This window comes from Parasteatoda tepidariorum, chromosome 10, assembly GCF_982258835.1.
Source record: "Parasteatoda tepidariorum strain Cologne lab strain chromosome 10, Ptep-v5.0, whole genome shotgun sequence".
NCBI classification, from domain to species: domain Eukaryota; kingdom Metazoa; phylum Arthropoda; class Arachnida; order Araneae; family Theridiidae; genus Parasteatoda; species Parasteatoda tepidariorum.
The window spans coordinates 25,417,715-25,434,097 of NC_141764.1; the positions used below are offsets into that span (position 1 = coordinate 25,417,715).

Consider the following 16,383-nt stretch of genomic DNA (forward strand, 5'->3'; position numbering starts at 1 on the left):
TAAAAGACAGAATTTTTATTTATACACATCATTATAAAAATTACAATATAATTTAAATTGGTGAAATTTTTAAATGACTTTGTTTCTTTATACACAACGCACACTACAGACTTTCATCAGTAGAACACTTCTTGGAGGAAAGCAGCATATATCGGTATGTCTTCCGTAACTTCGACCGCCGAGAAACCGCTGATATTTGCTGAATTGAGTGCTTCAAGCGAGGCTATCAAAGCTTCAAAGAGTAATTGAAGCATACCGACGTCCGGCTTACCACCTGCCACTCCAGAACGTACTTGAGAAACCATTGTTGAAAGTTCATTGAAAAACATGTTGTAATCAACGTTACCATCAGATGCATCCACACCAGCTTGAATGGCTCTCAGTAGAGTAGTTATTGCTTGCTGAGACTGAGGAAGGGATACTTCCTGGAGTGCTGTCCTTGCTTTCCTGAGGGTACCAGCTGCATCAGTATCGCAAGTACCTCCCCCTAAGTTTCTGGGCGTGAAGAATGGGCTTCCTAACTTCAAGTTACCACCTAGGATATTTCCGCCTGGCTTGGTTCCTCCCAGGTCATTAGATGCTGGGAAAGGAGATGGCGCTTGCATGTCGTAATCGTCACCTTGCGTGTAATCAAAGTTGGAGTATTTACAGAAACTTTGTAATTGACCGTTCAAGCCGGGGAAATCAAAGTTTCCATCAGTGCCTGGAATATTCTGGATCAGTTGAAGCAGTTGAGGTAGGTAGAATACACCTCCGAATTGCTGACCGTCGTCGTCAGGTTGTTGGAAATCTGGGAACCCGTCATTGAGAAGACTTAGACTGTCCATTGTTCCTGTAAATCCTGGTAGATAGAAATTACCATCAGGACCTTGCAGGTGACTTTGAGGAATGGAATTTGGATCGATGGTGCCTCCTGGGAAAACTGATTGTAAGATAGTCACTACACTAGAGTAACTTACTGAACCCTCTATGATTTCGGTTATTCCTGAAGGGAACTGACTGGGTTCTAATATACCTCCCGGTTGATGTTTATTATTCAAATATTTTGGGAACACGAAAGATATGCCAAAACCTGGTTGTCCTGGTTGTTGTGGTCGATTATTTTGTGGCAGTCCGAAAGGATACTGAGGTAATGTTAATGATGTAAGTTGACCTTTTGGATTAGTCTTTCCTCCTGGAGTAGTTCCAGGACCAGCGACAAGTATTTGGATTGGTCTGCCATCTGGACCTTTAATGCTACCCGGAGTAACTGGTTCATCTTGAGGCAAAATGATTTCAACAATGAATCCATCTGAGCCTGTTACAATTTCTGTAGTGGTTCCTGGAACAATTTGAATTGGTTGACCATTAGGATTCATAAGTCCTCCACTCGGTGGTAACGGTGGGCCGAAAGGATACTTAGGTAGAATAAGTTCGATTATGTATCCATTTTGATCAGTTTTAGCACCTGGAGTAGTACCTGGTCCAGCTGGAACAAGTCTAATTGGTCGACCTCCGGGACCTTTGATAGAACCTGGTGTAATAGGTTCATCTGCAGGTAAAACTATTTCTATCACACTACCATCTGGCCCAGTTACGAAACCAGCAGTTGATCCCGGGACTATTCTTATCGGAGAACCATCAGGTTGAGTGAAACCTCCTCCAGATGGTGAAGCAGGCGTTGTTCCGAATGGGTACACTGGTAGAATGATTTCCGTTATTCTGCCATTTGGCCCAATCTTTGCTCCGGGAGTTGTTCCAGGTCCAGCTGGTATTATTTTGATAGGTTGCCCATTCGGCCCTTCAATTGATCCAGGGGTAACGGGGGATCCATATGGAATGACGATTTCAATAATAAAACCATCGGAACCAGTAACAGCGTGCGGTTGGGTACCTGGACTGCCAGGAACAATTTGAATAGGTTGACCATTCGCTCCTTGAACTGGTGCTGGAGTACTTCCAGAACCAGGTGTAGTTGGTCTTCTTGGGATATATATAATTTGAATACTACCATCGGGGCCTGTTTTAGCTCCAGGTGTCGAACCTTGTCCAACAGGGATCACTTTAATGGGTTGACCATCTGGTCCTTCAACTGAACCAGGAGTCGTTCCAGATCCTTCAGGCAATACAATGTAAATTATATAACCATCTGGTCCTGTGACTGAGCCAGGAGTTTGTCCTGGTCTACTTGGAATAAGATATATAATTCTACCATCTGGTCCCGTAACTTGAGATGGTGTACTTCCACCAGGACTACTTGGCTGTCCAGATATAAATATTATTTCTATGGTACCATCAGGTCCAGTTTTTGTTCCTGGGGTTGTACCAGGACCAACTGGAATGATTTTTATTGGTTTACCTCCTGGTCCTTTTACGGAGCCTGGAGTTGTTCCGGAACCTGGGGGTAAAATAATATAAATAATTACACCATCAGGTCCTGTAACAGCACCGGGTGTGCTACCAGGCTGCATAGGTATAAGTGCAATCGGTCTTCCTCCTGGCCCATCAACCTCTGATGGTGTACTTCCACCACCCGGCGAAGCAGGAATGAAAATAATTTCAATGACTCCATCGGGACCCGTTTTAGCACCAGGTGTGGTACCTGGTCCAACTGGGATCAATTTAATTGGTTTTCCACCCGGTCCTTCAACTGAACCTGGTGTTGTTCCAGATCCTCGTGGCAATATGATGTAAATTATGTAACCATCTGGTCCTGTTACTGCACCCGGGGTTTGTCCAGGGCGACTTGGTATCAAATAAATTGGTCTTCCTCCTGGTCCTTCAACTTGAGATGGTGTACTTCCACCAGGACTGCTTGGTTGTCCTGATATAAATATTATTTCTATGGTACCATCGGGACCAGTTTTTGTTCCAGGTGTTGTACCAGGTCCAACAGGAACTATTTTTATTGGTTTACCTCCTGGTCCTTCCACAGATCCCGGAGTTGTTCCTGATCCTCTTGGTAAAATAATGTAAATAATAGAACCATCTGGTCCCGTAACAGCACCAGGTGTGCTACCAGGTTGTAAGGGTATAAGTTGAATCGGTCTTCCTCCTGGACCATCAACCTGAGACGGGGTACTTCCACCACTAGGAGATGCTGGGATGAATATAATTTCAATGACTCCATCGGGACCCGTTTTCGCTCCAGGTGTGGTACCTGGTCCAACTGGGATCAATTTAATTGGTTTTCCACCCGGTCCTTCAACTGAACCTGGTGTTGTTCCAGATCCTCGTGGCAATATGATGTAAATTATGTAACCATCTGGTCCTGTTACTGCACCCGGGGTTTGTCCAGGGCGACTTGGTATCAAATAAATTGGTCTTCCTCCTGGTCCTTCAACTTGAGATGGTGTACTTCCACCAGGACTGCTTGGCTGTCCTGATATAAATATTATTTCTATGGTACCATCGGGACCAGTTTTTGTTCCAGGTGTTGTACCAGGTCCAACAGGAACTATTTTTATTGGTTTACCTCCTGGTCCTTCTACAGATCCCGGAGTTGTTCCTGATCCTCTTGGTAAAATAATGTAAATAATAGAACCATCTGGTCCCGTAACAGCACCAGGTGTGCTTCCAGGTTGTAAGGGTATAAGTTGAATCGGTCTTCCTCCTGGACCATTAACCTGAGACGGGGTACTTCCACCACTAGGAGATGCTGGGATGAATATAATTTCAATGACTCCATCGGGACCCGTTTTCGCTCCAGGTGTGGTACCTGGTCCAACTGGGATCAATTTAATTGGTTTTCCACCCGGTCCTTCAACTGAACCTGGTGTAGTTCCAGATCCTCGTGGCAATATGATGTAAATTATGTAACCATCTGGTCCTGTAACTGCACCCGGAGTTTGTCCAGGGCGACTTGGTATCAAATAAATCGGTCTTCCTCCTGGTCCTTCAACTTGGGATGGTGTACTTCCACCAGGACTGCTTGGCTGTCCTGATATAAATATTATATCTATTGTACCATCAGGGCCAGTTTTTGCTCCAGGTGTTGTACCAGGTCCAACAGGAACTATTTTTATTGGTTTACCTCCTGGTCCTTCTACAGATCCCGGAGTTGTTCCTGATCCACTAGGCAAAATAATGTATATTATAGAACCGTCAGGTCCCGTAACAGCACCAGGTGTGCTTCCAGGCTGTAAGGGTAAAAGTTGAATAGGTCTTCCGCCTGGTCCTTCAACCTGAGATGGCGTACTACCACCACCAGGAGATGATGGAATGAATATAATTTCAATGACTCCATCAGGACCTGTCTTGGTTCCAGGAGTAGTACCCGGTCCTACTGGGATCAATTTAATTGGTTTTCCACCTGGTCCTTCAACTGAACCCGGTGTAGTTCCAGAGCCCTGAGGCAATATAACGTAAATTATGTAGCCATCTGGCCCTGTAACTGCACCTGGAGTTTGTCCCGGACGACTTGGTATAAGATAAATAGGTCTTCCACCTGGACCTTTAACTTCAGATGGTGTAGTACCACTTGGACGGCTTTGTTCTTGAGGTATAAATATTATTTGTATACTACCATCAGGACCAGTTTTTGCTCCTGGAGTTGTGCCTGGTCCAGCTGGAACTATTTTAATCGGCTTACCTCCAGGTCCCTCTATTGACCCAGGAGTTGTTCCTGATCCACTAGGCAAAATAATGTATATAATAGAACCATCTGGTCGTGTAACCGCACCTGGTGTAGTTCCTGGACCTTGTGGAATAAGTTGAATTGGCAGTCCTCCCGGTCCTTTAATCTGTGATGGCGTGCTTCCACTTGGAGTGCTTCGAGATTGTGGAATAAATATAATTTGAATGCTTCCATCGGGACCCGTCTGAGCTCCTGGTGTGGAACCAGGACCAACTGGAACCAGTCTGATTGGTTTACCATCTGGACCTTCTACTGATCCGGGAGTTGAACCGGATCCACTTGGTAATATTATGTATATTGGATACCCATCAGGTCCTGTTACTGTTCCTGGAGTTTGGCCTGGTCTCCTTGGAATGAGCTGTATTGGTCTACCACCAGGACCAATTACTTGAGAAGGTGTGCTACCATCTGGTCTTGTTGTTGGATGCGATGGTATATATATAATTTGAATGCTGCCATCCGGTCCAGTTTCTGCACCTGGTGTTGTACCTGGCCCTGCAGGAAGAATTTTTATGGGTTTACCATCTGGCCCTTCTACTGAGCCTGGAGTTGTGCCAGAACCTTCCGGTAGAATTATGTATATTATAACACCATCTGGTCCGGTTACGGCACCGGGTGTACTTCCAGGTCGCATAGGAATAAGTTGGATTGGGTTTCCTCCTGGTCCAGTAACTTGCGAAGGAGTGCTTCCGCTTGGAGTGCTTCCAGACTGTGGAATGAAAATTATTTGAATACTTCCATCTGGTCTCGTCTTTGCGCCGGGTGTGCTGCCTGGACCAACTGGTACAACTTTAATAGGCTGTCCGTCTGGTCCTTCGAAAGAGCCTGGTGTCGAACCTGATCCTGAAGGCAATATGAAGTAAATAGGGAAACCATCAGGTCCTGTAACTGCGCCAGGAGTTTGTCCTGGTCTGCTTGGGATGAGTTGTATCGGTCTTCCACCAGGACCTGTAATTTGAGAGGGTGTACTACCATCATGTCTGGTTCTTGGATGTGACGGTATGTATATAATTCGGATGCTGCCATCAGGTCCCGTTTCAGCACCTGGTGTTGTACCTGGCCCAGCTGGAAGTATTTTTATGGGTTTACCATCAGGCCCTTCTACAGATCCCGGAGTTGTTCCTGATCCACTAGGCAAAATAATATATATTATAGAACCGTCAGGTCCCGTAACAGCACCAGGTGTACTTCCAGGTCGCATTGGAATAAGTTGGATTGGGCTTCCTCCTGGTCCAGTAACTTGCGAAGGAGTGCTTCCGCTTGGAGTGCTGCCAGACTGCGGAATGAAAATTATTTGAATACTTCCATCAGGTCTCGTCTTTGCTCCGGGCGTGCTGCCTGGACCAACTGGTACAACTTTAATAGGCTGTCCGTCTGGTCCTTCGAAAGAGCCTGGTGTCGAACCTGATCCTGAAGGCAATATGAAGTAAATAGGGTAACCATCAGGTCCGGTAACTGCGCCAGGAGTTTGTCCTGGTCTGCTTGGGATCAGTTGTATATGTCTTCCACCAGGACCTGTAACTTGAGAGGGTGTACTACCATCGCGTCTGGTTCTTGGATGTGACGGTATGTATATAATTCGGATGCTGCCATCAGGTCCCGTTTCAGCACCTGGTGTTGTACCTGGCCCAGCTGGAAGTATTTTTATGGGTTTACCATCAGGCCCTTCTACAGATCCCGGAGTTGTTCCTGATCCACTAGGCAAAATAATATATATTATAGAACCGTCAGGTCCTGTAACAGCACCAGGTGTACTTCCAGGTCGCATTGGAATAAGTTGGATTGGGCTTCCTCCTGGTCCAGTAACTTGCGAAGGAGTGCTTCCGCTTGGAGTGCTGCCAGACTGTGGAATGAAAATTATTTGAATACTACCATCAGGTCTCGTCTTTGCTCCAGGTGTGCTACCTGGACCAACTGGTACAACTTTAATAGGCTGCCCGTCTGGTCCTTCGAAAGAGCCTGGTGTCGAACCTGATCCTGAAGGCAATATGAAGTAAATAGGGTAACCATCAGGCCCTGTAACTGCGCCAGGAGTTTGCCCTGGTCTGCTTGGGATGAGTTGTATCGGTCTTCCACCAGGACCTGTAACTTGAGAGGGTGTACTACCATCACGTCTAGTTCTTGGATGTGACGGTATGTATATAATTCGGATGCTGCCATCAGGTCCCGTTTCAGCACCTGGTGTTGTACCTGGCCCTGCTGGAAGTATTTTTATGGGTTTACCATCAGGCCCTTCTACTGATCCGGGTGTTGTTCCTGATCCACTTGGTAATATTATGTATATAGGATAACCATCTGAACCAGTAACTGTGCCAGGCGTACTTCCAGGTCGCAATGGAATAAGTTGGATTGGTCTTCCTCCTGGACCAGTAACTTGAGAAGGAGTGCTAGGACCAGGAGCTATATCAGAACCACCGGGAGTTGTACCACCTTGGCTCTTAACACCAGAACTTGTTATAGGTTCACCATCTGGTCCTTGAGGAGTAGATGATGTTTGTGGAACATAAATGATACTAATGCTACCGTCTGGTCCAGTCTTAACTCCTGGTGTGGTTCCCGGTTGAATTGGTATAACCTTGATAGGCTCTCCATTGGGTCCTTCAATGGTTCCCGGTGTACTTCCAGCACCTTCAGGCAATACTATTGTAATAGGTTGTCCATCAGGCCCGGTTTTTACTCCAGGAGTACTGCCTCCCGATCCAGGTATCAACTGAATTGGTTCACCACCTGGTCCAGATATTGGGCTCAATGTAACCACTATAGGTTGTCTTGGGGTCTTTCTACCAGACGGAGTAGACGAAGACTTCGGAACGTAGATTATACTAATGCTACCGTCTGGTCCAGTCTTAACTCCTGGTGTGGTTCCCGGTTGAATTGGTATAACCTTGATAGGCTCTCCATTGGGTCCTTCAATGGTTCCCGGTGTACTTCCAGCACCTTCAGGCAATACTATTGTAATAGGTTGTCCATCAGGCCCGGTTTTTACTCCAGGAGTACTGCCTCCCGATCCAGGTATCAACTGAATTGGTTCGCCACCTGGTCCAGATATTGGACTCAATGTAACCACTATAGGTTGTTTTGGCGTCTTTCTACCAGACGGAGTAGACGAAGACTGCGGAACGTAGATTATACTAATGCTACCGTCTGGTCCAGTCTTAACTCCTGGTGTGGTTCCCGGTTGAATTGGTATAACCTTGATAGGCTCTCCATTGGGTCCTTCAATGGTTCCCGGTGTACTTCCAGCACCTTCAGGCAATACTATTGTAATAGGTTGTCCATCAGGCCCGGTTTTTACTCCAGGAGTACTGCCTCCCGATCCAGGTATCAACTGAATTGGTTCGCCACCTGGTCCAGATATTGGACTCAATGTAACCACTATAGGTTGTTTTGGCGTCTTTCTACCAGACGGAGTAGACGAAGACTGCGGAACGTAGATTATACTAATGCTACCGTCTGGTCCAGTCTTAACTCCTGGTGTGGTTCCCGGTTGAATTGGTATAACCTTGATAGGCTCTCCATTGGGTCCTTCAATGGTTCCCGGTGTACTTCCAGCACCTTCAGGCAATACTATTGTAATAGGTTGTCCATCAGGCCCGGTTTTTACTCCAGGAGTACTGCCTCCCGATCCAGGTATCAACTGAATTGGTTCGCCACCTGGTCCAGATATTGGACTCAATGTAACCACTATAGGTTGTTTTGGCGTCTTTCTACCAGACGGAGTAGACGAAGACTGCGGAACGTAGATTATACTAATGCTACCGTCTGGTCCAGTCTTAACTCCTGGTGTGGTTCCCGGTTGAATTGGTATAACCTTGATAGGCTCTCCATTGGGTCCTTCAATGGTTCCCGGTGTACTTCCAGCACCTTCAGGCAATACTATTGTAATAGGTTGTCCATCAGGCCCGGTTTTTACTCCAGGAGTACTGCCTCCCGATCCAGGTATCAACTGAATTGGTTCGCCACCTGGTCCAGATATTGGACTCAATGTAACCACTATAGGTTGTTTTGGCGTCTTTCTACCAGACGGAGTAGACGAAGACTGCGGAACGTAGATTATACTAATGCTACCGTCTGGTCCAGTCTTAACTCCTGGTGTGGTTCCCGGTTGAATTGGTATAACCTTGATAGGCTCTCCATTGGGTCCTTCAATGGTTCCCGGTGTACTTCCAGCACCTTCAGGCAATACTATTGTAATAGGTTGTCCATCAGGCCCGGTTTTTACTCCAGGAGTACTGCCTCCCGATCCAGGTATCAACTGAATTGGTTCGCCACCTGGTCCAGATATTGGACTCAATGTAACCACTATAGGTTGTTTTGGCGTCTTTCTACCAGACGGAGTAGACGAAGACTGCGGAACGTAGATTATACTAATGCTACCGTCTGGTCCAGTCTTAACTCCTGGTGTGGTTCCCGGTTGAATTGGTATAACCTTGATAGGCTCTCCATTGGGTCCTTCAATGGTTCCCGGTGTACTTCCAGCACCTTCAGGCAATACTATTGTAATAGGTTGTCCATCAGGCCCGGTTTTTACTCCAGGAGTACTGCCTCCCGATCCAGGTATCAACTGAATTGGTTCACCACCTGGTCCAGATATTGGGCTCAATGTAACCACTATAGGTTGTCTTGGGGTCTTTCTACCAGACGGAGTAGACGAAGACTTCGGAACGTAGATTATACTAATGCTACCGTCTGGTCCAGTCTTAACTCCTGGTGTGGTTCCCGGTTGAATTGGTATAACCTTGATAGGCTCTCCATTGGGTCCTTCAATGGTTCCCGGTGTACTTCCAGCACCTTCAGGCAATACTATTGTAATAGGTTGTCCATCAGGCCCGGTTTTTACTCCAGGAGTACTGCCTCCCGATCCAGGTATCAACTGAATTGGTTCGCCACCTGGTCCAGATATTGGACTCAATGTAACCACTATAGGTTGTTTTGGCGTCTTTCTACCAGACGGAGTAGACGAAGACTGCGGAACGTAGATTATACTAATGCTACCGTCTGGTCCAGTCTTAACTCCTGGTGTGGTTCCCGGTTGAATTGGTATAACCTTGATAGGCTCTCCATTGGGTCCTTCAATGGTTCCCGGTGTACTTCCAGCACCTTCAGGCAATACTATTGTAATAGGTTGTCCATCAGGGCCGGTTTTCACTCCAGGAGTACTGCCTCCCGATCCAGGTATCAACTGAATTGGTTCGCCACCTGGTCCAGATATTGGGCTCAATGTAACCACTATAGGTTGTCTTGGAGTCTTTCTACCAGACGGAGTAGACGAAGACTGCGGAACGTAGATTATACTAATGCTACCGTCTGGTCCAGTCTTAACTCCTGGTGTGGTTCCCGGTTGAATTGGTATAACCTTGATAGGCTCTCCATTGGGTCCTTCAATTGTTCCCGGTGTACTTCCAGCACCTTCAGGCAATACTATTGTAATAGGTTGTCCATCAGGCCCGGTTTTTACTCCAGGAGTACTGCCTCCCGATCCAGGTATCAACTGAATTGGTTCGCCTCCTGGTCCAGATATTGGGCTCAATGTAACCACTATAGGTTGTCTTGGCGTCTTTCTACCAGACGGAGTAGATGAAGACTGTGGAACGTAGATTATACTAATGCTACCGTCTGGTCCAGTCTTAACTCCTGGTGTGGTTCCTGGTTGAATTGGTATAACCTTGATAGGCTCTCCATTGGGTCCTTCAAAGGTTCCCGGTGTACTTCCAGCACCTTCAGGCAATACTATTGTAATAGGTTGTCCATCAGGCCCGGTTTTTACTCCAGGAGTACTGCCTCCCGATCCAGGTATCAACTGAATTGGTTCACCACCTGGTCCAGATATTGGGCTCAATGTAACCACTATAGGTTGTCTTGGCGTCTTTCTACCAGACGGAGTAGACGAAGACTGCGGAACGTAGATTATACTAATGCTACCGTCTGGTCCAGTCTTAACTCCTGGTGTGGTTCCCGGTTGAATTGGTATAACCTTGATAGGCTCTCCATTGGGTCCTTCAATGGTTCCCGGTGTACTTCCAGCACCTTCAGGCAATACTATTGTAATAGGTTGTCCATCAGGCCCGGTTTTTACTCCAGGAGTACTGCCTCCCGATCCAGGTATCAACTGAATTGGTTCGCCACCTGGTCCAGATATTGGGCTCAATGTAACCACTATAGGTTGTCTTGGCGTCTTTCTATCAGTCGGAGTAGACGAAGACTGCGGAACGTAGATTATACTAATGCTACCGTCTGGTCCAGTCTTAACTCCTGGTGTGGTTCCCGGTTGAATTGGTATAACCTTGATAGGCTCTCCATTGGGTCCTTCAATGGTTCCCGGTGTACTTCCAGCACCTTCGGGCAATACTATTGTAATAGGTTGTCCATCAGGGCCGGTTTTTACTCCAGGAGTACTGCCTCCCGATCCAGGTATCAACTGAATTGGTTCACCACCTGGTCCAGATATTGGGCTCAATGTAACCACTATAGGTTGTCTTGGCGTCTTTCTACCAGACGGAGTAGACGAAGACTGCGGAACGTAGATTATACTAATGCTACCGTCTGGTCCAGTCTTAACTCCTGGTGTGGTTCCCGGTTGAATTGGTATAACCTTGATAGGCTCTCCATTGGGTCCTTCAATGGTTCCCGGTGTACTTCCAGCACCTTCAGGCAATACTATTGTAATAGGTTGTCCATCAGGCCCGGTTTTTACTCCAGGAGTACTGCCTCCCGATCCAGGTATCAACTGAATTGGTTCGCCACCTGGTCCAGATATTGGGCTCAATGTAACCACTATAGGTTGTCTTGGCGTCTTTCTATCAGTCGGAGTAGACGAAGACTGCGGAACGTAGATTATGCTAATGCTACCATCTGGTCCAGTCTTAACTCCTGGTGTGGTTCCCGGTTGAATTGGTATAACCTTGATAGGCTCTCCATTGGGTCCTTCAATGGTTCCGGGTGTACTTCCAGCACCTTCAGGCAATACTATTGTAATAGGTTGTCCATCAGGACCGGTTTTTACTCCAGGAGTACTGCCTCCTGATCCAGGTATCAACTGAATTGGTTCACCACCTGGTCCAGAGATTGGGCTCAATGTAACCACTATAGGTTGGCTAGGTGTAGATTGATCACTTGGACTGGGTCCTGGTGCATTGCTAGAGCCTCCTGGTGTCGTTCCTCCTTGTCCCTTTGATCCAGAACTTGTAACTGTAGTTCCACTTGGTGTTGTACCGTGGGATTGTGGAATAAATATAATTTTAATACTGCCATCAGGTCGTGTCTTAACTCCAGGTGTTGTACCCGGTCCTGCCGGTATTACTTTGATTGGTTGTCCATCTGGTCCTTCGAACGAGCCGGGTGTACTTCCCGCACCTGAAGGTAATATTATATAAATTGGATATCCATCAGGTCCAGTAACAGTGCCTGGAGTTTGTCCTGGTCTGCTAGGAATGAGTTGTATCGGTCTTCCACCAGGACCTGTAACCTGAGAAGGCGTACTGCCATCTGGTCTAGTTTTGGGATGCGACGGTATGTATATAATTCGGATGTTGCCGTCAGGGCCCGTTTCTGCACCTGGTGTTGTTCCTGGTCCAGCCGGCATTATTTTGATTGGTTGCCCATCTGGCCCTTCAATGGAGCCTGGAGTTGTTCCAGAACCATTTGGTAGAATTATGTATATTACAGATCCATCTGGTCCCGTTACGGCGCCTGGTGTACTACCTGGAGATAGTGGGATCAGCTGAATCGGTCTTCCTCCGGGACCTGTTACTTGTGATGGTGTACTTCCACTTGGAGTACTTCCAGATTGTGGAATGAAAATTATCTTAATACTTCCGTCTGGTCTTGTTTCAGCTCCAGGTGTAGTTCCAGGGCCAACTGGCACCACCTTGATTGGCTGACCATCTGGTCCTTCAAAAGAGCCTGGCGTGCTTCCTGATCCCGAGGGTAATATAATGTAAATTGGATAACCATCAGGTCCTGTTACTGTACCTGGAGTTTGTCCTGGTCTGCTAGGAATGAGTTGTATCGGTCTTCCCCCAGGCCCTGTAACTTGAGAGGGTGTACTACCGTCCGGTCTTGTTCTTGGATGGGATGGGATGTATATAATTCTAATACTGCCATCAGGTCCCGTCTCAGCACCTGGTGTAGTACCCTTTCCAGCTGGCATTATTTTGATAGGCTGTCCATCTGGCCCTTCAACAGAGCCTGGAGTTGTTCCAGAACCATTTGGTAGAATTATGTATATTATACGACCATCTGGACCTGTTACTGCACCTGGTGTACTACCTGGAGATAGTGGAATGAGTTGAATTGGACTTCCACCTGGACCAGTGACTTGTGATGGGGTGCTACCACTTGGAGTGCTTCCAGATTGAGGAATGAAAATTATCTGAATGCTTCCATCAGGTCTCGTCTTTGCACCTGGTGTGCTGCCCGGTCCAACTGGCACAACCTTAATTGGCTGTCCATCAGGACCTTCAAATGAACCTGGTGTTGAACCTGATCCTGAAGGCAATATGATGTAAATAGGATAGCCATCAGGTCCTGTAACTGCGCCTGGAGTTTGTCCTGGTTTGCCTGGAATAAGTTGTATGGGTCTTCCACCTGGCCCTGTAACATGCGAAGGTGTACTACCGTCCGGTCTTGTTCTTGGATGTGATGGTATGTATATAATTCTAATACTGCCATCAGGTCCCGTCTCAGCACCTGGTGTAGTACCTTTTCCAGCTGGCATTATTTTGATAGGCTGTCCATCTGGCCCTTCAACGGAGCCTGGAGTTGTTCCAGAACCATTCGGTAGAATTATGTATATTATACGACCATCTGGACCTGTAACTGCACCTGGTGTACTACCTGGTGACAAAGGAATGAGCTGAATCGGACTTCCTCCAGGACCTGTAACCTGTGATGGTGTACTTCCACTAGGAGTACTTGGTCCCGGTGCATTACTGGAGCCACTTGGAGTAGTTCCTCCTTGTCCCTTGGATCCAGAACTTGTAACTGTAGTTCCACTAGGTGTCGTACCTTGGGATTGTGGAATATATATAATTTTAATACTGCCATCGGGACGTGTCTTAACTCCAGGTGTTGTACCAGGCCCTGCTGGTATAACTTCAATTGGCTGTCCATCTGGCCCTTCAAAAGAGCCTGGTGTGCTTCCTGATCCTGAGGGCAATATAATGTAAATAGGGTATCCGTCGGGTCCTGTAACCGTACCTGGAGTTTGCCCTGGTTTGCCTGGAATAAGTTGTATTGGTCTTCCACCTGGTCCTGTAACCTGCGAAGGTGTACTACCATCCGGTCTGGTTCTTGGATGTGATGGTATGTATATTATTCTAATACTGCCATCAGGTCCCGTCTCAGCACCTGGTGTAGTACCTTTTCCAGCTGGCATTATTTTGATAGGTTGTCCATCTGGCCCTTCAATGGAGCCTGGAGTTGTTCCAGAACCATTCGGAAGAATTATGTATATTATACGACCATCTGGACCTGTTACTGCACCTGGTGTACTACCTGGAGATAGTGGAATGAGTTGAATTGGACTTCCACCTGGACCAGTGACTTGTGATGGGGTGCTACCACTTGGAGTGCTTCCAGATTGTGGAATGAAAATTATCTGAATGCTTCCATCAGGTCTCGTCTTTGCACCTGGTGTGCTGCCCGGTCCAACTGGCACAACCTTAATTGGCTGTCCATCAGGACCTTCAAATGAACCTGGTGTTGAACCTGATCCTGAAGGCAATATGATGTAAATAGGATAGCCATCAGGTCCTGTAACTGCGCCTGGAGTTTGTCCTGGTTTGCCTGGAATAAGTTGTATGGGTCTTCCACCTGGCCCTGTAACATGCGAAGGTGTACTTCCGTCCGGTCTTGTTCTTGGATGTGATGGTATGTATATAATTCTTATACTGCCATCAGGTCCCGTCTCAGCACCTGGTGTAGTACCTTTTCCAGCTGGCAATATTTTGATAGGTTGTCCATCTGGCCCTTCAACGGAGCCTGGAGTTGTTCCAGAACCATTCGGAAGAATTATATATATTATACGACCATCTGGACCTGTTACTGCACCTGGTGTACTACCTGGAGATAGTGGAATGAGTTGAATTGGACTTCCACCTGGACCAGTGACTTGTGATGGGGTGCTACCACGTGGAGTGCTTCCAGATTGGGGAATGAAAATTATCTGAATGCTTCCATCAGGTCTCGTCTTTGCACCTGGTGTGCTGCCTGGTCCAACTGGCACAACCTTGATTGGCTGTCCATCAGGACCTTCAAATGAACCTGGTGTTGAACCTGATCCTGAGGGCAATATGATGTAAATAGGATAGCCATCAGGTCCTGTAACTGCGCCTGGAGTTTGTCCTGGTTTGCCTGGAATAAGTTGTATGGGTCTTCCACCTGGCCCTGTAACATGCGAAGGTGTACTACCGTCCGGTCTTGTTCTTGGATGTGATGGTATGTATATAATTCTTATACTGCCATCAGGTCCCGTCTCAGCACCTGGTGTAGTACCTTTTCCAGCTGGCATTATTTTGATAGGCTGTCCATCTGGCCCTTCAACGGAGCCTGGAGTTGTTCCAGAGCCATTCGGTAGAATTATGTATATTATACGACCATCTGGACCTGTTACTGCACCTGGTGTGCTTCCTGGAGACAGTGGGATCAACTGAATCGGTCTTCCTCCAGGTCCTGTAATTTGTGAAGGTGTACTAGGACCGGGAGCCTCACCCGATTCTCCTGGAGTCGTTCCTCCTTGTCCCTTGGATCCCGAACTTGTAACTGTTGTTCCAGGTCCAATGGGGAAAGTTGGGAGATATATAGTATCTATGCTGCCGTCAGGATTTAATTTTACTCCAGGCGTTGTTCCTGGTCCTGCAGGACCTATTTTTATTGGTTTACCACCTGGTCCTGGTATAGTTCCTGGAGTTGATTGCGCACTCTTAGGGAATATAATCTTGATTGGACTACCGTCTGGTCCAGTAACTGTACCAGGGGTTGATCCCGGGCCTTCTGGAACAAGTTGAATGGGACCACCTGTTTCACCACTAGGTTTGCCTGTGAGTGTAATTGGTGTAGTTCCTGGATTTCCTGGCCCAATGGGGAAAGTTGGAAGATATATAGTATCTATGCTGCCGTCAGGATTTAATTTTACTCCAGGCGTTGTTCCTGGTCCTGCAGGACCTATTTTTATTGGTTTACCACCAGGTCCTGGTATAGTTCCTGGAGTTGATTGCGCACTCTTAGGGAATATAATCTTGATTGGACTACCGTCTGGTCCAGTAACTGTACCAGGGGTTGATCCCGGGCCTTCTGGAACAAGTTGAATGGGACCACCTGTTCCACCACTAGGTTTGCCTGTGAGTGTAATTGGTGTAGTTCCTGGATTTCCTGGCCCAATGGGGAAAGTTGGAAGATATATAGTATCTATGCTGCCGTCAGGATTTAATTTTACTCCAGGTGTTGTTCCTGGTCCTGCAGGACCTATTTTTATTGGTTTACCACCTGGTCCTGGTATAGTTCCTGGAGTTGATTGCGCACTCTTAGGGAATATAATCTTGATTGGACTACCGTCTGGTCCAGTAACTGTACCAGGGGTTGATCCCGGGCCTTCTGGAACAAGTTGAATGGGACCACCTGTTCCACCACTAGGTTTGCCTGTGAGTGTAATTGGTGTAGTTCCTGGATTTCCTGGCCCAATGGGGAAAGTTGGAAGATATATAGTATCTATGCTGCCGTCAGGATTTAATTTTACTCCAGGTGTTGTTCCTGGTCCTGCAGGACCTATT

The 16,383-nt window shown here is 47.0% G+C and overlaps 1 protein-coding gene across 3 annotated transcripts in view; it reads right to left on the reverse strand.

Annotated features, from left to right (window-relative positions):
* Positions 1-16,383, reverse strand: part of LOC107439103 (uncharacterized) — a 31,122-nt gene continuing 14,739 nt past the window's right edge. Inside the window, exons 1-2 of one of the 3 annotated variants that reach the window (XM_087153542.1) lie at positions 10,430-16,383; positions 1-10,120 (exon numbers count right to left, since the gene is read on the reverse strand). The exon at positions 10,430-16,383 is cut by the window's right edge and continues 14,739 nt beyond it. In XM_087153542.1, coding sequence (XP_087009668.1) covers positions 117-10,120; positions 10,430-16,383 — 15,958 coding nt within the window. In that variant the 3' untranslated portion in view covers positions 1-116. The other 2 variants (XM_087153543.1, XM_043046643.3) reach the window with 2 other exon arrangements.